At 43.7% G+C, this 26,206-nt stretch overlaps 1 protein-coding gene across 1 annotated transcript in view; it reads left to right on the top strand.

The window, feature by feature from the left end:
• TRIOBP (TRIO and F-actin binding protein) overlaps positions 1-26,206 on the top strand; it is a 67,361-nt gene that overhangs the window by 39,729 nt on the left and 1,426 nt on the right. Inside the window, exons 10-20 of the mRNA XM_060245483.1 lie at positions 8,166-8,222; positions 8,816-8,884; positions 9,242-9,331; positions 10,878-10,987; positions 12,485-13,034; positions 13,822-13,917; positions 18,210-18,357; positions 18,595-18,706; positions 19,632-19,791; positions 20,512-20,619; positions 23,366-23,452. Of these exons, the coding sequence (XP_060101466.1) occupies positions 8,166-8,222; positions 8,816-8,884; positions 9,242-9,331; positions 10,878-10,987; positions 12,485-13,034; positions 13,822-13,917; positions 18,210-18,357; positions 18,595-18,706; positions 19,632-19,791; positions 20,512-20,619; positions 23,366-23,452 (1,587 nt within the window). The remainder of the gene's footprint in view (positions 1-8,165; positions 8,223-8,815; positions 8,885-9,241; positions 9,332-10,877; positions 10,988-12,484; positions 13,035-13,821; positions 13,918-18,209; positions 18,358-18,594; positions 18,707-19,631; positions 19,792-20,511; positions 20,620-23,365; positions 23,453-26,206) is intronic.

Genomic DNA, 26,206 nt, shown 5'->3' with positions numbered 1-26,206 from the left:
AGAGATCATGTGTGCCTTTAACCATCAGTACCCATTATTTCCAGCCAGGGAAGCACTGAATCTTGTACAAGACTGGAAAATAGGGTCATAGTAATGGTGGAGGCTTGAGCTTTTGGGTCTCGGGTGCAACTCTCCTTTCTTGCAGATACCCTGTTTGAATTCTTGGGTGATAGGGAGGACTCCTTTGCTTGCTTGAGCTTTTGCTGATTCAACAATCCTTGATTTGCTGCCCTTTTTATCCTCTTTCCAAAGCATGGAGAATAAGAGGTTTACTTTATATTTTGATTTAAACTACTTGCATTTTGATTCTGACACCAGTCCTCTAAAATAGACATTAAAAGTTTGCATTCCGCCTTTCCAAGGTGGATTTCAAATACCTAAAAGAATAGCAGTATCTTGTATAATATGGAAAACATTATATAAAAATAGCAGCCAGGTAAAAATCACATACCAAGATAAAAGGAATTCTTTAAATAGAGCCAGCAATTCCAGAAACAATAAAACCAGTGCTGATTTACAAGTAGCTTAACAGTGGTTGCCAAAAAAAGGTATACTCAAAGAGCTTTTTTCAATACACAGTGAAAGGCCAAAAGGTCAGTCTGACTTTCCTTGAGAGGGCATTCCAGAATCACAGTGCTATTACTGAGAACTCTCATACCATGTAGTCAAAATATTTCTCTCAGTTGTGCTTAATTCTGTTGTGTCCCTTGGCCAATTCTGCACTGTGTGGCTTTCTTTCCTCCCATTTCCTAGCTTTGTCCATGCTTCTACTGCTGTGTCTCTTGTAGGTCAAAGGTGTGAATGTGCAGCCCACCGTAGTTGGCTCACTTCCCTAGCATGTAAAGTATCTGTCCTCCCATCAGGAGATTATACTGAATAGAAGGGAGCTGTAGTTACACTTACGGGAGCAGTAAGCTTATAGTAATAATGCTCACTCTCTTTGTTCCTCCTCTACCCTTTTGTGCCATCCCAAGCAATTCCTTTCCTTCTTTGGTGTTTACATTCTTTGCATACTTGCCGACTATTATCATGTCCCCCTGTAGTTCTGATTTTGCCAGGCTAAGCACATTCAGTTCTTGTTAATCTCATCTTGCAATGCAGCCCCTCCAGTTCTCCCACTGGCATTGCGTGTGTGGAGGAGGGGGTTGTTTTTCTGTATCAATCAGCATAGTGCCCTAAGATGAAATGCAATACTTGGTGATTAAACTGGAGTTGTGTTGCCTATCCTTCATTAAGATTAAAATGACTGGTCTTTGGATCTTTAGCTACCAGTTATTAAATCACAGACCTTTAATATGGTGTTTTCTTATGTTTCACATCACCTCCATTTTCCAAGTTCATACACAAAATCTCTTTTGGAGCACAGCCTCAATTGTGGCTTCCCCTAAAGTCACTGTGCTCTGTATTTTTTATGGTAGTGCCTGAAGTAATAGGGCATCTCCTGCTTCAGCTGAACTACCAGTTTGCATGAAATGTAGAAAGCACTGGGCTCCTGTAATTTTGGGGCGCTACAGCTTTGTTCTTGCTGAGTTGAGCAGAAAACTACACCTCCTCAAGGTTAACAACCAGATGGCAATGATGCTCATTCTTTTCCCAAGTTTGGGTGCAGGCTGCCAGCAGGCACATGGCAATTTCAGCCCACTCTGTGCCTTTAAGGTGCCTAAGGGAGGGAGGCAAAGTACAAAAGAACCACTGGAAAATTGATGCTGTCCTAGTATCCTGTCCCTGACATCCAGTAGTTATTCCAGAGGAGGATTCTTCTCTATAGGCAATGTAATGACTCTTGTGAACTGCCTAACAAGACTGTATTAAGTCATCTTATGTCTTGCTTTGGAGTATGTGGCTGTAGTTTGACATCTTCCTCACAGCTCTGGCCTTGTTTAGAGCACAAACACAGTCAGACAATTGGTCTGTCAAGGCTGGTATTGTCCACTCACATTAATAGTGGCTTTCCAGGAGGTGGTGCCAACTTTGGTTGGGAAGTTCTGGAGATTTGGGGGCAGAATCTGGAGAGGGACCTCAGTGGGGTATAATGCCATACAGTTCACCATCCAAAGCAGCCATTTTCTCCAGGGGAACTGACCTCTGGAGATAAATCGTAATTCTGAAAAATCAGGCCTCACCTAGAGGTTGGCAGTCCTGTTTCCAGGGCTTTAGATTAGTCTTTCACAGCATGTTCTACTTTAACCTTTTAACTGAAAGTGCAAAAGATTGAAACTGGAACCTTTCTTGTGGTAAGCAGATGCACTGCTGCTGAATCACAGCCCCTCAGATCATTGGGCTTCAGGAGGGCCCTTAATACTGTTTTCTCCTCAGCACTTCCCTTGTGTTTCTACAGGGATTCTTCTTACAAATTTTGCAACCACTTTGAAGCAGCTTTCCAGAATCATGTCTCTTTGGTATAACTCCTGCACAGAGCTAAGAAAAGAAATCCAATCCATACATAACGTTTTGAAGTCTTAGATTTCCCACCCCCACCCCTGACTGTGTATGATGCTGTATGGAAGACCAGATCCTCATTATATACATCTTGCTGTTGAACACTTCATGATTTGGTTTCCCTTGCAAACATGTAACTTTATGCTTAATTTATCCACTCAGAAAAGTACTGTGCTTCTTATTAGAAAAAATTTCCTCCTCCTCATTACTTTAATATTCATCATGACTTTTCTTCCATGGTATCTTGCTTCTAATCTTCATGGCATCCTAGTTTATTTGGATTTTAAATGCCATGGGAACAGTACAACATTTTGTCTGCAAGATACAAATATATTACACATGCTCCATTCCCTTGGCCGCTTCTGAAATCCGGGTGTAACTGGTTAGAGTTATCCATTACACGTTCTTGTTGTTTATTGCTCATACTTCCGTAGCCTTCTATGTACCTAGAGATTTTCTTGAAAACTCCTCCAGACTTTTTCTAGGAAGTGGACATTAGAGGCTTCCAGAAAACAGGAACAGAAAACTGTACAATGCTTGGTCGGTGATGCTTGGCCACTTCTGATGTGCTAAACATGTTTTGTTTAAACATGTACTGTTTGGGTAATCCCAAAACAGCTTTCATTCCTGCAAATGTATTAAAACCAATCAGAAGCCTTTAGAGAAGTTCCGAACTTGGTGGCTTGCTTGGAGAGCACTGTAATTTCATTAGCTTAATTCAGAATCACGAAGAGAATAATGGGGTGTAAACGGTGATCATGGGAATGCATACTTAGTTGCAGCTCTAGTTGTAAACAGGGGGGGGGAGGGGTGGGCTCCCTCTTGGGTATCCTGCCCCCCCAGGGAAAGTGTATGCGCAATACATAGCCTCTCCTTCCCGGTGTAGTGAACGCCGTGTGGTCACTGTCCGGCTATGCCTGGCAGATGGTCACTGCAATGGCCTCTCCTGCATTACTGCATCCGTGGCAACACCTTCTCGCTGGTCCCCCCCCCCCCCCCGTTTCTCACAGAGTTTGCCACGTCATGGTGCGACCGAATGTCCGGCGGTATAACCGGATGGGCAGGCTGGGCTCACCAACCTCGTCAGCCAAGAGAAGGAAAACTCTAATATCAAACCCCGGGCAGATAGAGCTCGTTAATGTAACACCTACCACCTGGAGGACTCGCTGCCGGCGTCCCGGCTTACTGGGCCATGGCAGATGACCCCAAGGTGAAAGGGTGGAGCCAGTACTGCGCACACTGTGCCTCACCTAAAAATTCCTCTGCGCAGGCCTGAAGGGCATATCCACATCCACAACCCACAACACACCAAGTCCTGCAGCGATGGGCAAGGGGCGAAACGGCAGGTGGAAGATGCCACTGGAAGAATCGCACTGCTACAACACCAACCCCAAATCAGACTTTTCCCTGCAGCCACTGTGGCCGGATCTGCCTGTCCCGCATTGGTCTTGTCAGCCACCAGCGAGCCTGCAGCAGACGTGGACTACTGCACCCTTCTTAAATCTTCGTTCGCGAAGTCAAGCCGAGAGAGAGTTGTAAACATCTATCAAGTTAATCCGTTCCTATTACGGATGATGTGTGGGAGCCCACTATCTTGCTAGAGAGCCAGTTTGGTGTAGTGGTTAAGTGTGCGGATTCTTATCTGGGAGAACCGGGTTTGATTCCCCACTCCTCCACTTGCACCTGCTGGAATGGCCTTGGGTCAGCCATAGCTCTGGCAGAGGTTGTCCTTGAAAGGGCAGCTGCTGTGAGAGCCCTCTCCAGCCCCACCCACCTCACAGGGTGTCTGTTGTGGGGGAGGAAGGTAAAGGAGTTTGTGAGCCGCTCTGAGACTCTTCGGAGTGGAGGGCGGGATATAAATCCAATATCATCTTCTTCTTCTATATACTGACTGCTTTTTAAAAGTTATTCCAAATAGAGGCATTGGACCCCTAAATCAAGATCTGTTGACCGTGTTTCTTCATGCTTGATTTAAGAGATTATGGCTCTTCTGCCTTCCAACAAATGTTCAGCATTCATGCTGCAGCTAATGTTTAGATGGTGTATGTGTCAAATTTAGCCCAGTTGTCAGAATGTACTCCTTGGCTTCTGGTTATTTGTCTTGGCTAAATGGATTGAGGCCTTTGATTTAATTTGACCATGGTATGTTACAAACTTACTATTTGAAGACTGAGATAAAGATGGGGGTCTTTGTGTATTCAAAATACAGTTCTACATTTCAGGTCTGAATACCTGCTTAGCCTGTTTTTGAGAGAGCCATGATACAGCAAGAACTCAAATACTGGGTTTACTAAGTAGTTTTAATGTTTTCTGAACCCAGTTTCTGGGCAGGCAGCTGTTTCTACCACCACTTTAATCCATTTAATGTATCTCAAGATCAGCGTGAGCTATGAATACGTGCCACCGCAGACAGATATACCTCAAGAACACGGTGATCTATGAAATACATGTCACAACAAATTATAGTCTCCCCACATATTTTTGTATAGGATTTCCCCCTCAGTTTTAATGGCTGCTTGTTTCTGCAGTGCCCCCCCCCTTCTCTGCCTGTTTTTGGACCATGGGATTTCATTGCCTTTGCAATGGAAGCCACAAGTGCTGGCATATATATATATTTATTTACATGGAGGGGGGAGAGTTGGTGTTTGGAGAAGGAGAAAAAGTGAGGGAAAACAAACTGAGTGGACAGCCTTTTTGCAGAATCCTAACTGTTGACTTATCGTCCCATTTTCCCCTCCCTCCCAATCATTTGGCAGCGCTGGAGGTGAGGAGAGAGGAAGCCTGGGTCACCTAGCTCTAGTTTCCATGTGGGTTTTCTTTTTCCCCCTTCCTGTTGACATCCAGTCCCTGCAATCGGATACCCCAACCAAGTAGCTCTGCAATAGGCTGGGACTTGCAGCTGCAACAACAGGTGGCACTTCCCTTTATCCAATCAGGTTGTAATGTTTGGGGCGGGCCAGGACTTCTGCTCTGCAGTCTGCTGTAACCTTGGGTGTAACCCAAGAGCTGAGCCCTAGGAGATGAAAGGAAGGGAAAGTTTCACATAGCTGGGCTGCGTGGGAGCTGGGTTTACGGAACTACCCAGCACCTGGTGGATGCATTTTTGGAAGCTCAGGGAAAAGACTGAAGACTCATCCAGGTGTAGAGCAGCTCCCACTACTGTCCTGTTCTTGGCGGGAATATGTGGCATCTGACCCCATTGGAGAGATTTCTCATGAATGGACATCTTGATACCGACGGGTCTCCGGTACAGACGTGGTCTTGCTTGCATCTTTCTGTTTCTCTCCTGCAGTGTTAAGTGTTGTGGTGGAGGGGAGAAGTGTTGGGGGTTGGAGCAGCACTGAGCTAGTATAACTCCGTCACGTAACCCAGTCCTTCCCCTAAATGCTCTCTAGAAGTTTCCGGGTAATTGGTTCTTCTGGAAAGTAATGCTGCCTCTCTACTGCAGTCCAGTAGGAGGTGAACTTCCTTCCGGACTGTAGCATGCCAGGAATTTTAAGTCTTCGTTTACAGACATTCATAACAGCATGCCCAGTCCATGTGAGATGCTGATTTTTTTTTAGCTACAAGTGTAACTTTGCTGTTCTTCTGGGAATGGAGCTGAGCATGAGAAACTTCTGCCAGTGACAGGGAAGGAAGTTAAAGTGTAGGAAAAGAAGGCAATCCTGGGCTGGGAAGCAGGGGCAGTATTGCTGTCGGTGTAAGAAATATAGAGCTGTATTGACATAGAAAGACAAAAAGGTGGCACATTTGTGTGTAGAGTAGAGAAAAGGGAATTGAAAGCGTGCACACACATTTTGCTTATGAAGGGAAGCAATTAGAAAATGCTGTTTCTGGTCCTTTTTGTTCCTTACATTCTCCGTGTCACATATAATGTCTGCATATATTTCATTGCTTTCTGGTTTTTCCCCCTGTCTCCGATGGCTGGAAGGTGGAAGAATCAGCCGTGTCTTACTTGTAGAAAGGTATCTCTGTTGCTTCACCATGTCAGCTGTTCTGTGGTTTCCAGTTCTGAATTGGGAGGCAAAACTGGTTGGGGTGCAGCCGTCAAGTGAACGTGTGTGGCATTACCCCTTTGGGTGAGTTAGCATGGTATCCACCCTGTTCATGTTGACACACAAGTGCTGTGCCAGGGGTGGGTGGGGGAGCCAAGATGTGTGTGACTAGCAGAGCTCCGTACTTTTTAAAGATTATTTTCAGTCCTGTAGCTGTGAGCAAGTAATTTTAATGCATTTGCTCATCTCTGCATGGACATGGAACTTGACACCTGTTGTGCTTGTTTCTTGTAATTGGAGTTGAGTGTTGATAAACACACCTTTTAAGAAGTGCAATGGATAGAATTGGATTAGCATATTTTTTTTTTTTAGATGCTGGGAGAACAAGGGAGATTCATTGCTGCCAAGTAGTGCCAGTCTTAACTGAGAATTTCAGTTGTTCTTGCTGTCTTTTGGAATGTTTCTTAAAGTCTCTAATAAGCATGTAACTTAAATTTATCCTCTGAAGTCACTTGTCCCTGGCATTTTTTGTCCCTGAACTGTCTTGTCATCTAATTAAACCAGGAATCCTTCTAGATAATTGTTACAAATACTTGATGCAAAACAGGAGTCTGGAGTGGGGGTTAAAACTTTGAATGTATGCCTGTGTTTAAAATCTCTCTTCTGGTACAGATTTACCAAATAGCCTTGAGCAGATCCCTTATCTTTCTCAACACAATCTGTGGGACAGGGATAAGGTTGTTGACCGTCCTCAGCACAATGCAGCAGACTGCAAAGGAGTATATCAAAGGGCATGCACAAAATGGAATACTGGAGTAGAGTGACTATCCATATATCTATTCTCCAGTCCATCCCCTTGCTTTGAGGAGGCTTTCTTGGTGTTATGTCAGAATCTTTGTTTTTTAAATCCTTGCCATTCTTGACTAGGTTGGTTGGGGTGGACACACCGACTCTTTTGGCCTGCTCATTTAATAAACTTGTGATCCAATAAAATGTTAGTACCAAAACCCAGTAACATTAAAGGAAAAAGCTATCAAAGCAACATCACTTAACAACCAGCAGAAGGCCTTCTGTCAGCTGGGAGTTGCTGTGCCTTCCCTTTCCCAAACAAAAGGAGAACCTGGAATACTAAACTGTAATAGTCTGGAGCCGTATTAAGCCAGACCTAGTCAACACTTTCCTGTAGAACTTTGGAGAAGAGTACTGAGACACCAAGCTTGGGACACTACTTCCCTTGGTCTCTGGTACTGAAAGTCAGTGTCTAATGGTTAGAGTGTGCGTCTAAGCTCAGTAGGACCCAGGTTCAAATCCCTACTTGGCCATGATGCACTCTGAGAGATCTTGGGCATAACTGTCTCAGTCTAACCTACCTCATGGCACTTTTGTGAGGATAAAATGGAAGAGGGGAGAGCTACTTTGTTTTTTGGAGGAAGGGTATGGTAAAAGTATGGTAGATGAAGTAGGAGCAGAAGGAAGTATGGTAGGAGCAGAAGGAAGTTCAGTACTGGAGTGTTTTTGATGGTGTGTATCCTTTTTTTGGTGCTCTGTTTTTCAGTTTGGGTAGACCTCATTTATATTTGAATCTGGATAAGTCGAGAACACTTGTCAGAGATGCTTTAGACTGCACTGAGCCAGCAGTTGGACTAGATGGCCTGTATGGCCCCTTCCAACTCTGATTATTCTTCCAGCCCCTTTTATTAAACGACTGTGCACTCTTTTCTCTCTTTCCAGCCAGATCTTCTCAATTTCAAAAAGGGATGGATGTCCATACTGGATGAGCCAGGAGAGGTAAGGCTGCGAAGATCAGAAAGGGATCTTCCTCCCCCCCAGTTGTCATTGCTTATAACCGTGGGCTTTCCCTCACCCCTTTTTCAGCAACCCTTGTTGAAGAAGCAGGCCCAGGAGCTGCTTTTGAATTCCCTTTCTGGTCGGTTGCGCTGCTTCTCGCAAGCTGCTGCTCGTGCAATGTGGATGAAAATCTCTCTGGGTTTACAAATAAGAAAAGTACACAGCAAAAGGAAGCTTTCTAGAGCAATCTTGGAATGCCCGTCTGAATGGAATGAGATGGATGCATAGCTGAGATCTTGGGAAGGATTCATTCATAAGAATAGAATGCTTATTAACAACTGCTTTTTTTTTTTGCCTAGCATGCTTTTGTGTATTCTGCAATCTCTCTTGCATGTTTCCTGCCTATGTCTCACTAAATAAACACGGGGAGGGAGATGCCTCTTGAGGAAGATGGGGTAGACAGCTAAGAGGCTGAGAGTTGAGTGCGAGCATGAGAAGCTGGTCAGGACTGTGCTCTTCCTTGGTCCCTTTAACCTAGCTCTTTCCTCTTGTCTTGCCCTTCCCGGTCCCCTCCCTGATGGTCCTGTCTGCAGTGGAAGAAGCACTGGTTTGTACTGACAGATTCAAGCCTGAAATATTACAGGGACTCCAATGCTGAGGAGGTAAGAAGGCATCCCAACCCTCATGTCCTTTCCTGCTTTGGGTCAGTTTGGCTACTACTCAGAAGTACATATGAAACACTTAGGGGAAGAACTTCAAACATTACCTTAGCTTTCTTCTGAGCACAAGGGGAGTTGGGGACCATGGAAGCTACACCACTTGGTTATCTCTGTATTGAGGAAGGAGAGTTGATAGAGTGAGGACTGCAGCACTTGGGGAAAGTGGTCCAGGAAATTGAGAGAGGCTGATGCTGACTATAAAGAGAAAAGGCAGATGGGAAGGAGGCAGATAACCAAAGAGATTATAGCTGTGCTTTGGTAGGTGTCTGGCTTAAACTGATGGTCTGGAGGTCCTTTCAGGCAGATGATCTGGATGGAGAGATTGACCTTCGCTCCTGCACTGACGTGACAGAATATGCAGTGCAGCGGAACTACGGCTTCCAGATACATGTGAGTGCACTAACTAAACAGCCAACTGACCTATGACGCTTTGCAAAATAGCTCTGACCAAGTCTTGCTACACTATAAGTGGCATTTCCAGGCAAGGCGATAAAATTAATCTACATACATCAGCACATTTCCAAAAGTAATAGTGGGATATATACAGATGTGTATAGCATAGAATTGTAAGCTTCCCATGGGAAGATGTGGATACTCTTCCATGGCATTAGCTTGTCTACATAGTTCTTCCTCCACAAAAGAAAAATTCATTCAAGACAATTAAAAAAAAAAGTGCATTTACTATTTGGGGGGCACTAATGGCTTCTGCCAGTACTGCTGCTCACCTTTGCTCACTCATTGAGTTACATTTCACTTTTGTTGAACTGCAAGGGGAAGAGGCAGAAGGGTGGGTGTATATCTGTACCTTTTTTACAATCAGAACTTATTGGTAATTGACAGCCTCGGTCTATATCATTTGAAAGTCATTTTAGTCTTTTGGCTCTGCATTGATTTTGGCTTAATCCATTTTTAAAAAATTATTTGTTTATTTGTTTTTCTACTGCGGTGTGATGGTTTTCTTGCATTATGCTGACTCACTTTTGCCTTTTACCTGTATACTTGTACGTCTGTATATTTGAACTTTTTCATGAAACTCCAATAAAGCTTTTGTTTTGAAATAAAAATCTGTAAAACTCAGGTACAGTTTACAGGTAGAAAGTGAAGTTCAGTAAAGAAATAGCTTAATTTGGTTCCAGGAGATCTTGGGTCAGATTTTTCATGGTTGCTCAATATCTTGTTCTCTGTTCCTCTACTGAAGAATGAAAATAATGAAGAATTTTCTCATAAAGATAGCACATGTTGGTAAAAAGAACTGTAAGAACTGCATTGCTAAGGATGTTTGGTCTGACTTCTTGAAAGCCATTCTGTTAAGGAAAGAATGTATAATAAGATAGAGAAAACTGCTTGTTTTCCATTTCCTAGCCACATGGACTCTTAAGTACAGAGGCAGGCTGTACATGGTTTTAGTAAAATAACAATTGTCTGGTTTTTGTTCAAGTGGAAAGGCCAAGCAACATGGCAACCATGTTGTCATGAATCTTTATTCCTAAAAGGCAATGATCAGAGCAGATTCTATAAAGACCCTGTTAGGGTTCGTTTTTCTTCTCCACCATAATTAATGTGAGCCCCTTTAGTCATGATGTAGATGTTCTTTATTTGGGTTACAAGAAGAACTTAATGTTAGACAGAAGTTTAAGTTCATTGAGACTGAACTTTGATTTAACACAAGATAATGCTTCTTGTACGTGGTTTTTAGTGTGACACTAGCTACGTTAAATAGGATTTTAATTCAAAATGTTGCCTGGGACAGTCAGGTTAAACTTGTTATTGCCTGTATGAAAAGCAGATGTTTTCCCGATATACTTGTGTGCTTCCATAAAATACCGGTAAGTTCATTTATATTTCTTGTCAGATCTCTTTTCAAGTATTGGCTGTAGTGTACATGTCTGAATGAAATAAGAGGGTGGTTATGCCATGTTTGATGTTTGCCTTTCAGACTAAAGATGGTGTTTTCACATTGTCTGCAATGACATCAGGGATCCGACGGAATTGGATAGAGGCACTGAGGAAAAGTATACGTCCTGCCAGTGTTCCAGACGTCACAAAGTATGTGCTCCAGGCACATTTTCCTGTTTCTCTGAACTTGCAACCGTTTCTCCTTCTGCCTTCCTGATAAGTCTTTGAACAATTTTTTTTTAGATTTTGTATGGGGCTATCACATTGACCATTCGGAAATTTCAGTTTTACCTCTATGCAAGTCATCTGTCCCTTCCAGCAGCTCTGTGAAGCTCTGCAGTTAATATCTACAATAGTTTGCATTCAGGAAGATACACTGTCTCCATTATCAAACTAGTAAAACTGCTCACCATGTCTGAGGGGCACACTTTCAGTTAATTGCCTCTTGATGCAACACACAAAAATGAAAAAGGAGTGTTTATTGTATAACACATGCAAGGGCCTGTCATAAGCTCCCAAGGCAGCTAACAAAAATTCAACAATCCCGTTTACAGCAATGAAATTGAATTGAAACCAACAGCATTTCAGAATGGCAAACAGGACAATATAGCAGCACTACAACATGCAACAGACACTGCCCATGTGTCGTAAGTGTGGTGCCGCTGTACCCTCCAGTGTTTTTAGTTCCAATAGGAAGGGTCTGATCCTCCCTAGTGTTACAGTCGGGGTCCTTTGACAGCTGTGTAGCTATGGTAATAACCATAGGATTCTATGTAGGGGTAGAACAGAGAATGATTGCTAATTCCACCATATTTCATGCTTGACTCAAACTAAATTCAAGAGAAGAAACCTCTGCTAGAATTGTAGTACTTGTGGGCTTGGGTCACAGTATGGGCATTCAGGAAGATGAAAGATAAAAGTCCATTGTTGGAACTCATGAGTGTCTATTTCCTACCTTTCCAGGTCAAAATAAATGAGAGATCTGTGTGTTGCAAATGGAGAGAAAATGAACTGTTTAAAAAAGGCCTTTATAAAGTAAATTTATTTTAATATTTTTATTAAATTGATTTCAAATAGCTAATACAAGAAAGCCATACTTCAGGCCACAGAAGCCAGGATTAATGCTAATCTGACCGGAGAGGAAATTCCTGTCTGATCCTAAATCTAGTGATTTCTTTGTCCCTGAATGTGGGCCAGACCATCTGAAAGGAAACTCAAATTGGGTGCCATTGACACAGTATGCCATACTTTCCCTGGTTCTGGCCATTCTCAGTGGCAGAAATTAGGAATATGGAATCCCCAAACCATTTCATCCTGGACACTTCCCCGCATCCCATAAAAGGGGGAAGAATTCTCAAGAACATCTTGCTGTGACCTTTTTCATCCCAAATGTCTCATTGCAGAGCACAACATGAGTATGGGGCCACAGTTCCAATGCTTGAGTTTTTCTGCCCTCTTGAAATCCTTCTTGTTGCATTGCTCTTGTATGGTGTAACAGGGCTGGGTTGTGCTTGGGTGTTTCCCAGGACTCAAAAGAGCATGGGGTGTGACTCTACCTTGGGCTTGATAGAATGTGTCTGGACTTTCACAATACCTGCCTATGCTATTCCCACCTGTAAGCCCTCTTTGGCCTCACTCTGATTCCAGGCTATCTGACTGCAACAAAGAAAACTCCTTCCGCAGCTACGGATCCCAGAAGAGCTCCTTGAGGTCAGAAGAGCAGCGGTCAGGCACGGGGCCTGAAGTCATACCCAGGGGCGCCAGCAGGAAAGCAGACGGGCAGCGCCACGCTTTTGACTACGTTGAGCTGTCCCCCTTGCAGCATGGGCCTTTAAATCAGGGCTCCCCGCAACGGACAAGAGGGAGCACAAGAGCCTCTGACGCCAAGCGTGAGGAGCTGGAGCGGGACCTGGCCCTTCGTTCAGAGGAAAGGCGGAAGTGGTTTGAGGCTCCTGCCAGCGGGGTCTTGCAGACTGATGGCCCAGCAGGGGATGCCTCTCAGAAGGCAGGTGGCCAGGAACCTCTAGGGGCCCCCCTTTCAGAGGCCCAGAGGAGTCGGCTGAGTGAAGAGATTGAGAAGAAATGGCAGGAGCTGGAGCGCCTGCCCTTCAAAGAGTCCAAGCGAGTCCCCCTGATGGCCCTGCTGAACCAGGGCAAAGGGAGCCACGAAGACACCAGTGAGGCCCTGGAGAAAGAGGTAAAGTTAGCAGCTAAGCTTATGGCTACTTCTTCTCTCTGTTTCGGCCTTTAGGAAGAGGTGCTCATACAATCATTCAAAGCATGTATTTGAAGCCTAGCAGTTTGTGATGTATCGCCTTGTGGTGAAGTTAGGCTGGGGTGCAAGGAGAGGGGCGGATTCTGTGTTCTTTGTGTGCTATGTTTTTAAGTTACACAACTCTTATGAGGTAGCCAGTAAACATCAGTGTTCCCTGGGGCAGAAAAGAGCTGGTACTTCCCTGTCCATGTCACATTCACAGGAGCAAAAGAGTATATACTTGTTTATTCTACACTTCCAAGATCTTTGTTGCTCACTTCATGGAAACTACATGGATATGGCAGAACTTCCAAGGGGGGAATTTGAAAACTGTCAGTTCTTGAAAGCGGAAATGCTTTCACTACTCTGTCCACGTTGAGATGTATTTGAGCTGAGTGGCTGTAAAAATGTCTTGCCTCTACCCCCTCATGAAGTGCCACTACCATATGGGGTATTTTTGTTGACCGTGCGTGACTATAATTCTTGAACCAAGCCAGTCCACAGTGTAAATAGTGTGTAAGTTGTAGGACTAAGGACTGAAGTGATTGTGTTTTGAACTGCTGTCCCACTCACTGTTCAGTTTGTCATTGTGGCCTTAGAAGCCCACATTCCCCTTCAAACAACCCTGCTTTGTTCTATCATGCTCAGCTGTAACATTTCGATTTTAAAATCAATGCCTTTTTGCTTCACAGTGGCTAGATCTCTCTTCTTTTTCCCTTACCTGACACAGGTCCAGGCCCTGAAATCACAGCTAGAGACCTTGTGTGCCCAGAGCAAGGCCAAATCTCACACAGATGGGCACACGCCCCGAGGCTATATCTCTCAGGTAAGGGCATAACCAAGAGTGGCATTCTGCCTTCATTTCTCTCTCTCTCCCCTCCCCAGTCCTCTGCTCAATAAGGGAAGACTGATGACAACCAGGGATCACTCCCCACCCCCCTCCCCGCCTTTGCTTGCGCTTCATAGATTACTGCTGCTATGGCAACTGCAATTGGGCCCTGCTGTAATCAATGTTAATTATAGAGCAACCAGATGCAAGCGTCTCCCCAAACTATGGTGAACCCTGTTGGCTTTGAAAAGGATCACAGAGAAAAATTCAGCCATGTTTATGCATCACTTTTAGTCTTATTGTAGGCTATTAATGCATCTTGTAATGCTGGAGCACACTTGGCACTATGAGTAATCAAAGGTTACGTTTCCAGAGCAGATATGGCTGAGTAAAAGCTTTCTTGAAGTCAGGGGTCATCTAGGTTGGTGGAATGTCCCTTCTAGGATGTAATGCTTCGGAGTGGATGGGATGTGCCCAGGTTCAGACTGCTGCTTCTTTGAATCCTTCGTCTGCAGTTTGCTCCTCCTTTGTTTTGTCTTAAATAGAAATATTGTATATAAAACAGAATCCACAGACGTGAGGCTTGTGTGTTTTCAGACGTGAGGTTTGTGTGTATACTGACTGTGTGTCCTGGCAGATTGAAATTACAGTTTGCAATGAGCTTTGAATTGTTAGCCAGCTCCTACCCATTTGTATGGTCAAGCATTCAGCCCCTTCAGGAACTGCATGAGCAGATATGTGAGCAGTGACCCAGTGGCCAGGATGGCAATTTTGCCTGGCTGTGAAACACTTGTTGAGCAATTTCACCCCTTGTGAAACCTGTCCAGGTTTTGTGTGGTTTTTTTCACAGCCACTCTGCTATTCAGCCTCTAAATTTCTTTGTCTTCCTTTTGGATGTAGTTGGGTGGCTAATTCCTGGGAGGACGACTGTCCATGGATCAGTATGCACTTCACATCAGTAGCCCTGAAGTGTATATTGCTGGCAAGAGTTTGTCTTCCCTCTTTCCTTTTTCTGTGGAAACCACTGCACTTTTATCAGGGATTGTGATCAAATAGATGGTTGTGTTGCGTGACTGTTCTGCCTACCTAAAAAGGTAAAAGTAGTCCCCTGTGCAAGCACCAGTCGTTTTTGACTCTGGGGTGACTTTGCTTTCACAACGTTTTCATGGCAGACTTTTTACGAGGTGGTTTGCCATTGCCTTCCCCAGTCATCTACACTTTCCCCCCTGCAAACTGGGTACTCAATTTACCGACCTCGGAAGGATGGAAGGCTGAGTCAACCTGGACCCGGCTACCTGAACCAGCTTCCACTGGGATCGAACTCAGGTCATGAGCAGGGGGCTCCGACTGCATTACTGCAGCTTTACCACTGTGTGCTACCTACCTGCTAGTATATCTGTGAACAATGTCTTGTGAGCAAAAATTCTACTTTGTGAGCTACTGGCATTAAAATTGTAAGCTACTGCATAAATTAGTTTGCTCTAAGGCCATTTTTCCTGAGCTGAGACAAAAATGTGTGAGCTAGAGGCTAAATAATTGTGAACTAGCTCACACTAACTCAGGTTAGAGGGAACACTGCCTGTGAAGATATCACTTTAAAAAAAAACATTAACCTCAAAAGAATTTACCTGCCCAGCCCTCTGCATGTCAGAGGGGTTGGGGCAATAACTGACGGTTGTGAAGAGACATGGTCTGGCTCTAGCTGTGCCAGAAGGTTATTGGTTAAAAGTCCCTGATGCATGCTTGAGGACTAAGGAACTTTAGATAAATGGCTGAGACATGCACTTGTTTCCCCAGGCAACAAATGGTTTTGGATCAGAGTTTGCCATTCATGAACTGAAAGCTGTCTTTCTTTGAGCTTGAAATGCAGTATTGTCAGGACTGAATATCCCAGAATGCAGAGCTGCAGTTTTGAGCCAGCACTGTAGAACTATGTCGCTTTAAGGACTGGTGGGGTTTTCTAATGGTGACAGTCTTCCTGGGAGCCAAGGTCTAGTAACCAAACAAATGCAAAGAGCATCTTTTGTTCTCAGCTGTGAAGCAAGTGAATCATGCGTGTGCAGCCACATAGTTAACCAGTGAAAGCTTTTCATTATCCTTTATCCTAGATGGCCTAAGTTGGAAATGTATATGCTAAGCTAGGGGTGTTGAACTCATTTGTTATGAGGGCCAGATCTGACATAAATGAGACCTTGTCGAGCCATGCCATGTGTGTCTTAAAATGTAATGCCAGGTAGCAGAGATATAAGCCTTATAAAGGACACAGACAAACACAATTAAAGATTTTAAACAAATAAAATAAAACATGCTTAAAACATTAGCACTCAATGGTATTAAAGACACTTTCTTTGTATCTCTCCCATGGGATCCAGGGAATTGAGCAAAGGAAGCTCTGGCTCTTTCCTTTCTTCCCCTGGGGACCAGGAGAGGGAGGTGCCTCAGCCAATAGAAGGAAGAGAGGCTTGGCTCAGTAGTTATGCTGTGCAATTGAGAGAGCCTGTCAAAGCAAGCTCCCCTAGGGAGGAGACTCAGCCAGTAGCTCTCTTTGCTCTGTAGCTCCTATGTGATTGTGCAAGCCTGGCAAAGCAAGCTGTGATGCAGAAGGAAGCAAGAGAGAGAAGGAGAAGGAAGCAGTTGACAGCCAGTTGCTTGGGAGCCTGATTTGACTCCCAGACCACATGTTTGACACCCCTGTGTTAAGCTGTCTAATTGTTCCAGACAAGCGCCTGCTGATAAATAAGAAGTTTGATAAAATATATATGAAGTTAGAGAATAATTCTCTAAGCTAGAAATGACAGCTGCTCAGATAGACACCCTGGGCCCCACAACACAAAAGAAGATATAGTCAGCATTGCCCAGTGTGCTAGCTTTCATTTTTTTATAAATATTTCACTTTATGGTTGTCTCCATTTTGTCCCGTCAAGATTTCAAATTTAAAGCTGCATTCGGATGAGCATGAACATGGTTTGTTTGGGTGCTTATATCTATCAACCAGCCTTCCCTTTACACAGAGCCATGAATGAAGAATTTGTGGTTAAGGAAGACTTCTAGTTTTCTGTGCTTTCTAAATCTGGGCACTGAAACAAAATTTGAGGGTTTTTTCCCCTCTTCTACATCAATCAGGATTTGAAATCGCCATTTAATCCTGGATTTGAATTCCAGTTACTGAGGAATAAACAACTCCCAGTTTAATGAGACATTCACATTCTGATATTGCAACATGTTGGAGGGTTTCCTATACCAAGAAGTCTTCATCTGTCTACTAAAGGTGAAGCCTGAAAATGGGGTTTATGCTTCTGAGAGTCTTGTAAGACAATTCAGCGTATACTGTTTTATATACCAAATAGATAAAAATTTAGACAAAAAATTGCAAATATGTGTAGGGGTATAGCAAAAAATATCCATAGCAGAACTCTTGTAGCTAATGGGTTTACAACATCCTCATAAGGTATATATATTTTTATAACTTAGAACTGTAGCCTTAATGTGTTGAGAAACCAGTTTTCTTATTATATCCTTTTTCTGATTATTAATGTAATGTTTTAAAACAAATGTTAAAGCACACACAGAAAAAAGGAAAGAACTAACAAAATGCATTAGTATTTGGTGCAAAGCATAATTAAAGCGCTTGAAACCTATTATAAAATGTTTTTGCCATCTTCTATATTTATGATGTTCCCTCTGTCTGAACGTAGGTAGTTTAGCTTTTTGCCTAGCTTTCGTTTTCCAACTTTGAATATTCAAACTTTCAGCAGATTTCCAGTTTCTTGCTATTAACATTTTACATTTTGCTGCTATAATAACTACACTCCTTAGTTCCATTACTGCAGAGTCCTGAATAAGTCCTAACAAAATAGTCTTTGGGTTTTTTTAGAATGCTAAGACGTAATATTACTTGTTCTTCATATGCCCCCACATGGTGAACAGAGATACATCCATGAAAGTAGACAGTTTGTGCTTGTGATTAGTTTACTGTATGTATTCATAAGACATGCAGCTAACTTTAGGGAAGAGTACTGAGGTTTTATGTTAATGTTTCCTTGTAACTATGCTGATTTTTGTCCAGTCAACTAGAAGTCAACTAGAATACATGAGGGAAGAAAGGCTTGGCTTCTCTGTGCCTTGCCAGCAGATATTCCACTTTCTGCCAGAGCAGCTGAGAGGTCTTCATAGCTTAGATTGCCTTGGTGTGAATGTGGTTCCCTCTGCCTAACAATCAGACTGCCAATTGCTTTTTTAAAAAATTCTCTTACATCCCCCCCCCCCTTGTCATTCCACTTACCTGGCAGGATGCGTGTGAGCGCAGTTTGGCAGAAATGGAGGCTTCCCACCGGCAGGTCATGATGGAACTGCAGCGGCACCATCAGCGGGAGATGGAGCGGCTTCACCTAGAGAAGGAACGGCTTCTGGCAGAAGAGGCAGCAGCCACAGCTGCAGGTAAAAACTGCTGGCTGGCTGTGGGCTTCAGCCCAATACTGGTCTTTAGAAGACTCTCCTGTCTGCTTTGGCTGGAGAATCTTGGCAGCATTGCAAAGTATAGCTTACGGAGTGTAGAACAGTAGCAGCTGATATTCTCCCATTAATAGAAGTCATTTTTTAAAATCCAGTTATTTCACCACATATCCCTGATCATGTTTCTCTTCTATTCCCTCCCCCCTTCCTGCTTTGCTGTAGCAATTGAAGCACTGAAGAAGGCACACAGGGAGGAACTGAACAGAGAACTGGGTAGAACCCGCAGCTTCCAGAAAGGTGACTTAGATTCAGACGCTCTTCGGCGACAACATGAGTAAGCAACTCTTCTGCAGTGACAACTTGCCTCCTCTCCAAGCATCTGAGTATTAAGATTGAAGGGAATGACCACAGAATTGCTGAAAAGCAAGGATGGGATTTTGAGACTGTGATGAGCAATTGCATGGCTGTCTTAAGCTGCAAAGTGCTATAGAAAATGTCAGTTTTATTAGAAGTGCTGCGTGTACAGAGTTCGTAAGATGCTATTTTTCTTTGTGCTGTTCAGCTAAAGACAGTATTCCTCAATGTGGCACCTGCTAATGAGTTTCCTGGCACCCACTTTCTTCCTCAAAAAAACTCTTCCTAAAGAAAATAACTAGTCCTGGATTTCCTCCCATCTCATTAGCAAAGGTGTGTCTTCAGGGATCACCCATTTCTGAAACATCCATTGTAGGAGGATGCTTGGTTTTTTAACATCCCAACATTGTGACCCCAACACCCCATGGCAGTCATTTTTGCTGTGGCACTCACTCCATATTCTCAAAATTCCAAGGGTGAATATGATTGGGAACCCCTGACTTAGGGTAGCTGAGCATGCAGTAATCAAAGGATGTGCAGTCCTGTCCCTCTCTTCTAACAACCCCAGTAACTGTGTGAGCTACCCACCAGAATATCCAAACCTACCTCTGTCTTCATTACGGCAGAATTTCTCAATACTCAAAAGCTTGGAGTGGAAGAAATTTGTTAACTTTTGATCATGGTACAGAGACCTGGCCAATCCCAGTCCTCTCCCCCTCTTCCAAAAATAGTGGCTTAGTTCTGTGGACAGGGGAAGAGCATATTAGGAGTATCTTGAGACACCATGGGTAGAAGACATCTCGTCCTAGATCCTAAGAGTGGGGGAATGATTGACAGATGCCCTGTGTGAACAGTTTCTCTGCAATGGGACCTTATTGGTGGCAGTGTTCTGACCTCTGCTGCAGGTCTGATGTGGAGTCTCTAAAGCGGGAGCTGCAGGTGCTTTCGGAGCAGTATTCCCAGAAGTGCCTGGAGATCGGAGACCTTGTAGCAAAGGCAGAAGAGCAGGAGCAAATACTGCAGCACTGCCAACAGGAGGGAAAGGAGCTGCTGCGGCACAACCAGGCAAGTGGCTTGTTGCATCCCTGGATGGAGGAGATGAGTGGTGTATAGAACAGTGAGGAGGGGATGGTATTTGAGGAAGGGATGCTGTTGAAAGACTTGAAACTGCTTTGCAGACTGCACAAAAGGTTTTGGGTGGTGGAAAGTGCCATCAAATTGCAGCCAATTTATGGTGACCTTGGAGGGTTTTCAAGGCAAAAAACGTTCAGAGATTATTTGCAGAGATAATTGCCTGCCTCTGTGTAGCAAACTTGGAATTCCTTGGTGATCAGCCATCCAGGTCAGGGTGAAAAGATTCTTAGTTTTTCCTAATATTTCTATGTACTCAGCTGCTGGTGAGTTTGTGGAGAGGGGAAGGGGTCACAATATCTGAATTTTGGGGCAACCCTTTTGTGATGATGGCTAAATATCTCTTTACTCAGATTCTCATAAATCAGGGGTAGGGAACATTGGCTCTCCAGATGTTTTTTGCCTACAGCTCGCATCAACCTCAGCCATTCACCGTGCTGGCTGGGGCTGATGAGAGTTGTAGGCAAAAAACATCTGGAGAGCCAACGTTCCCTACCCCTGCCATAGATTCAAAAATTAGAGAAAAGTCTTTGCTGTGTTTGTGCTGGATTTGATTGCTTGCATGAAGAAGCCTCTACGAAACGGGCTGTTGAAGATGCAGAGTGCTTCTTTCAGTCTAAATGAGATCTCATCCTCCCTGCCTCTCATCCCCAGGAGTTGCAGAGGCGCTTGTCTGAGGAGATTGGGCAGTTGCGGGCATTCATCGCAACTCAGAGCTCATGTGATTCACACAACAATGAGAAGAACACTTGTGAACTAGAGGTGAGCACAAACATTACTGCTTTCCCATATTTATTTGGATTTATTTATGTGAAAGCAACATCACCCCAGAGTTGGAAATGACTGGTGCTTGCACAGGGGACTACCTTTACCATTTTTTATGTTATTTATAGACTGCCTATCTCACAGGGACTTGAGGCGAATTGGATGTAGTGAGCCAGTGCAGGCGCAGAACTGGGACATTCAATAGCCAGTGCACTGAGATTTTCAAACTCTGGAACCACCAGAAAAAAACTGATGTATAGCATAAGTATTCACATGACACAGGAAGCAGTACAGAAATTACATAAATAAGCTAAACATAGCAGGCCCTTTTCACCATTTTTGAGTCAGTGCATCTGAAGAAGATCACACTGTGAAAAGGGGCAGGGAAAAAGCATCATTGTAGGAAGCGCTATGGACATTTTAAACAGCACACCACAGCAATTTAGAAATGCAGAAAAGGGGTTGAAAACAGAAAAAAAAATTTCCCTTAAAACAGCTCAACCACGCTTTTGCTAATCCAACACAAGCGGGTTTGTATGAACAGGTAAATAAATTCCACTAGCAGGCAGTTACTAAAATGACAGAACACCATTAGCAACCAGTTACTAAAGCAGAATACAAAAGCAGTTTGAAAAGGGTCAGCAGTACAGAACACAGTCCTTAATCATTTATCAAAGGAAGTTTGTAAAACCATTTTGTGCACTGCAACCCTATTATGTGCACAGAAGAGCTCTTTTGAATAATTCAGTTTTGCATAGTTTGCAGAAGGGCAGGAGAGTGGGAGCTTTCTGGATCTTCGCAGGCAGGCCTTTTCTACAATGCAGGAGCCAAAACAGAGGAAGCACATGTGTGGCCAGTTGTTGTTTTTGCCTATTTGCAGGTTGGCATCTGCAGAAGCCCCTGCTGACTTGAGCAAAGTTTGTATGACGGAGCAGAGGGTGAGAGGTGGTCTTACGAATAAGAGGGGCTAAGGCCATGAAGGTGTTTGTATGGGATAGTCAGAAGTAACAGATTGGCAAACTGAGTGTAGTAGCAGATTGGCAACCAATGGCACATCTGCAGAGTGGGATATTCATGCTCCATCTAGCTCCTGTGAACAGCTAAGCCACGACATTTCCAAGCCACGAGTTTCCAAGTTGATTATGAGGGGAGATAAATGTACAATGCATCTTGATGTTACTGTGGCATGGATCCCTTTGTTAGCTAGGTGTGCACTACATACCTAGGTAGCTACTTTTAAAGCAAAATAACCCTAATGCTGTTCCAAGAAAAAGCCTCTCTGCATGATACGAGCTGGTTATAGATTTTCTTGGGGCTTTTTGAGGGCTAATTCAAGTAAAGAGGAGCAAGAACTACACAGAGCACTGATGCTTCTCTCACCCTGAGTGCTGGAAGTCCAATTGAGCCAGCAGAATTTCTGAGCTTATCTTCTGAGGCATGACTGCAAAGTCTAAGTGTAGTATTTCTGGCCCTGGTACAAACTTCTGTCTCCACCCTCAGCCTATACATGCAATCTCATGAGTCATGAGAGGTTGATAAATATGTTTTTGCAAATGGATCAGCTTGTTGCAATAGGCTTGTTTCCCAGGCTGGTACCCTTGGGTCCAAAACACCCAGTTAAGTGTACCTCTTTCCCTTTCTATCCTTTGTTGGGCCCAGAATCTAGTACACTGTGTGTAGGTGACAAGAGCAGAAATTCTTAAGCTGCTATACCCACCTTGTATACTGTGTGTGCAGATTCATGGGTATGCAGAGCCCAGGTTGTACTAGATTCTGCCATCTGTACCCATGGCTTTGTTCCTATGTTTTTCTCTGTTTATGATCAGTTGCATTTTTTCCTTGTGTATTTGTTTAATCACTGACATTTCTAGGAATGACTAGTGTAGTGAAAATTAGTGATTTCATCAGGTATCTAGCAAAGTCTCCAAAACTGTTGCCTAGCATTTTGATCTTCTTTGTTTTTTAAAGCAGAATAATGTATCTTTAATAAATCTGAGTCTGAAGTTCAGTGCTTGGAAAAGGAGGATTTGAGTGGGATGCACAGCCTTAACTTGATTTGTCATGAGGATGCTGAAAAGCATTGGTTTCAGGAAATTACTCTTCACTTAGCAAACAGGTATTCTTCCAATAAAAGCCCCCCCCACCCACCCATTCATTCCTAAATTAAGGCTTCCACAGGCTAAAATGGATGTGGGTCTAAATTTTAATTCTGGATTAAGCTAAAGAGCTTTTGTTGGGGGGAATTCCTGTGTGGTCTAAAAAATGTTTCCCAATACCAACCTCTAGTCATGTAATCCTACAGTCTACATCTGCTAGGTTTGCACTGTATCCAGATTTCATTGACTATTGGTGTACTGCTGCATACATTATTTTGTAGAGCCAACATAATTTGTGTTGAATTCAGAGGATGGCAGCAGATACGCTCAAATAGTGGGCTTGTAATGGTGCTATTTTCTACACACACACAGTTGTAAGTTAGTTGTGTGAAGGCTTTGTTGAGGTTGGTTGCATTCCAGCCAGTCTGTAGTTTTTAACATTAGAAACCACTTGACCCATTTATGAAAACTTACATATTTCCGCCTTTTTTGTCATACTGTAAGGCATTTCACAAATGTGTTGTACAAGATCCCAAGTAATCTAACGTTTGACATTTCTCCAAGGTAGTGCACAATACCTTTTACTCTACTGAACATTTGTGTGCTTGGCAAACACTCAGACTCTTTCTCCTGTTTTTTTCCTGCAGGTTCTGCTCCGAGTAAAAGAGAATGAACTTCAGTACCTGAAAAAGGAGGTCCAGTGTCTTAAGGAAGAGCTTCAAATGATGCAAAAGGTTAGATTCCTAGGACTAAATTAAGCCTTACCCTTCCCTGTAGGCTTTTTTGTATAGAGATCCAGTGTGTTTTAGTCCCTAACTCCTCAACTTCCACTGCTAGTGGAAGTAGCAATGGCTGCTGGCAGTGAATGGCTTTGAAATGGGTTTAGATAGATTTGTGGTCCATTAATGTCTACTAGCCATGGGGAGTAGAAGGAACCTCCATATTCACAGGCACTAAACCTCTGAAATTTAGTGCTAGGAGGCAACATCAGGTGAAGGCCTTGGACTCTATAATCCATTTATTGGTCCTATAGCTGTGATGGCGAACCTTTTAGAGATCAAGTGCCCAAACTGCAACCCAAAATCCACTTATTTATCGCAAAGTGCCAACACAGCAATTTAACCTGAATACGGAGGTTTTAGTTTAGAAAAAACAACTCATAGTGAAAGTAACAAACTAAAAGAACATTTGGTCTGGATAGCATTTGCTTAGGAAACCAACAAAATAGCATCATGTCAGAAGGGGGAAATGATAGTGAGAGTGTCATAAGGCAATAAATGGAGGCTGTTCATTGCTCTGCAACTTGCAAGTCTGGGTTGAACTGAGAACATGCCTTTCCCAGAGGTGCTCTTGTTCACCTAATTTACTTTTAAGCATGTAGCATACATTATAAGCATCATTCTAGTTTGCCATTAGGAAAAAAGAATACATTAAAATATAGTGTGTTTAGTAGGAGCTGGTGGTTAGAGTGTCCAAATCATATCTGGGAGGTCCTGATTCATCTTCCCACTCTGTCCTGGCAGCTTGCTGAGAAACCTTGGACCAGTAATATACTCTGAGTTAACCCACCTCATAGGTTCGTTGTGAGGATAAAAGAGAAGGGGAGAGTGTGTCAGACCATTTCAGTGTCCTTTTGGGGAGGAAGGCAGGGGATACATGATGTTAGTTAATAAATTAAGTTGATGAAAGGAGTCAACTGATTTATATGGCTAAATCTGAGTCCAGCAGCATCTTAGAGAACAAGATTTTTTAGAGTCAAAGTTCCTTTTATCTAATCGAAGGAGCTCTAATGCTGGAAAGCTTGTGCCCCCTCCCTCAAATCTTGTTGGTCTCTAAGGTGCTCCTGGGCTTGAATCTAGTTGTTCTGCTATGGACCAGCACGGCTACCCTTGGAAACTTCAGGGATAGTCTGAATAGTATTAACTAGAAAGTCTGATGTGAGAAAGGAGGGCCAGTTTGGTGAAGAGGTTAAGTGCGTAGACTCTTATCTGGGAGAACCAAGTTTGATTCCCCACTCCTCCACTTTCAGCTGCTGGAATGGCCTTGGGTCAGCCATAGCTGTCACAGAGCTGTCCCTGAAAGGGCAGCTTCTGGGAGAGCTTCTCTCAGCCCCACCTACTTCACAGGGTGTCTGTTGTGGGGAAGGAAGACAAAGGAGATTGTGAGCTGTTCTGAGACCCTGAGATTCAGAGTGAAGGGTGGGATATAAATCCAATATCTTCTTCTTTCTTTAAACTAAAACTGCAATCCTATGCATGTGTAGAGAGTAGGTGCCACAGTACTCACTGTAGATTACTTCCGAGAAACCATGGAGAGCAAGGCCAATGAGGAAAGGCTAAGGGACTTAGGGATATTCAGTCTGGAGAAGAGGAGGTTGAGGGGGGAGACATGATTGCTCTTTTGAAGTATTAGAAGGGCTGCCATTTAGAGGAGGGCAGGGAGCTGTTACTGCTGGCAGCAGAGGAGAGGACTGGCATAGGAAAAACTTATTAACAGTAAGAGTTGTTCAACAGTGCATTCAAACCCCTCACTGGCGGTCGTTAAGCAGCGGCTGGACAAACACTTGTCAGGGATGCTCTGGAAAACCAGAATAGCAGTGCAACAGTTCAAAAACAGTTTATCAACAATTTGCCTTATAGTCCCTGTAGCTTGAAAGAGCTCTGCTCAGATACTGCTGTCAGAAGCATCGTATTTGAAAGCAAGGAAGCCTGCAGTTCCTCCCTTACCACTCCTAAACCAGAGGTGATCCCAGCTGCTGTTTCTGCCAGATTAGTGGGATCCAACATTTCCTGTAATAAACCCACATCCCTTCAAAAAAATGTGCTCGATTCAAGGTCCTGATCTCTCCTCCCCCCTCCCATCCCCACACACCCATGTTCTCTTCTTCCCTTCGGCTTGGACCGTGCCACAACAGTTTTGAAATATGAAATGCAGCCAGGTCTTGGCCACATGAAAACGTGAAGCTGCCTTATACCCATCTCTCTAGTGCAGGGGTGGCCAAACTATGGCTCGGGAGCCACATGTGGCTGTTTCACACACATCGTGTGGCTCCTGAAGTCCCCACCAGAGAAGGCATTTGTCTCTTTAAACCACTTCTTCAAGCCATGCCAGCCAGTGGCTTGGAGAATGCATTTAAAGTTCAAGTTGCTTTCTTTCCACCTCTCTCTCTCCACCTATTTTCCTTCCTTCCTTCTCTCAGACATCTGACCTTCATGTCTGGTAGCTCTCACACATGTGACATTTATTCTATGTGGCTCTTATGTTAAGCAAGTTTGGCCACCCCTGCCCTAGTGAGTCCCATCTAACTCCCTCCCTAAAACTGCAGGAACACCTGCAAGGATTTTCCTCTGTGTGTGGTGCTTGGGGCTGCATTGTGGTTGCACCCCCCCCCACACACACACGTCAGAATTCCAAAGGTGCTCATGAGCTCAAAAAGGATAGAGTGCCCTGTTCTTTCTGAAAGAGGCCCAGTTAGGGTTGCCAGGTTT

The sequence above is a fragment of the Heteronotia binoei genome, chromosome 8, assembly GCF_032191835.1.
Source record: "Heteronotia binoei isolate CCM8104 ecotype False Entrance Well chromosome 8, APGP_CSIRO_Hbin_v1, whole genome shotgun sequence".
Classification (NCBI taxonomy): domain Eukaryota; kingdom Metazoa; phylum Chordata; class Lepidosauria; order Squamata; family Gekkonidae; genus Heteronotia; species Heteronotia binoei.
This window is presented reverse-complemented; position numbering and strand designations above follow the sequence as displayed.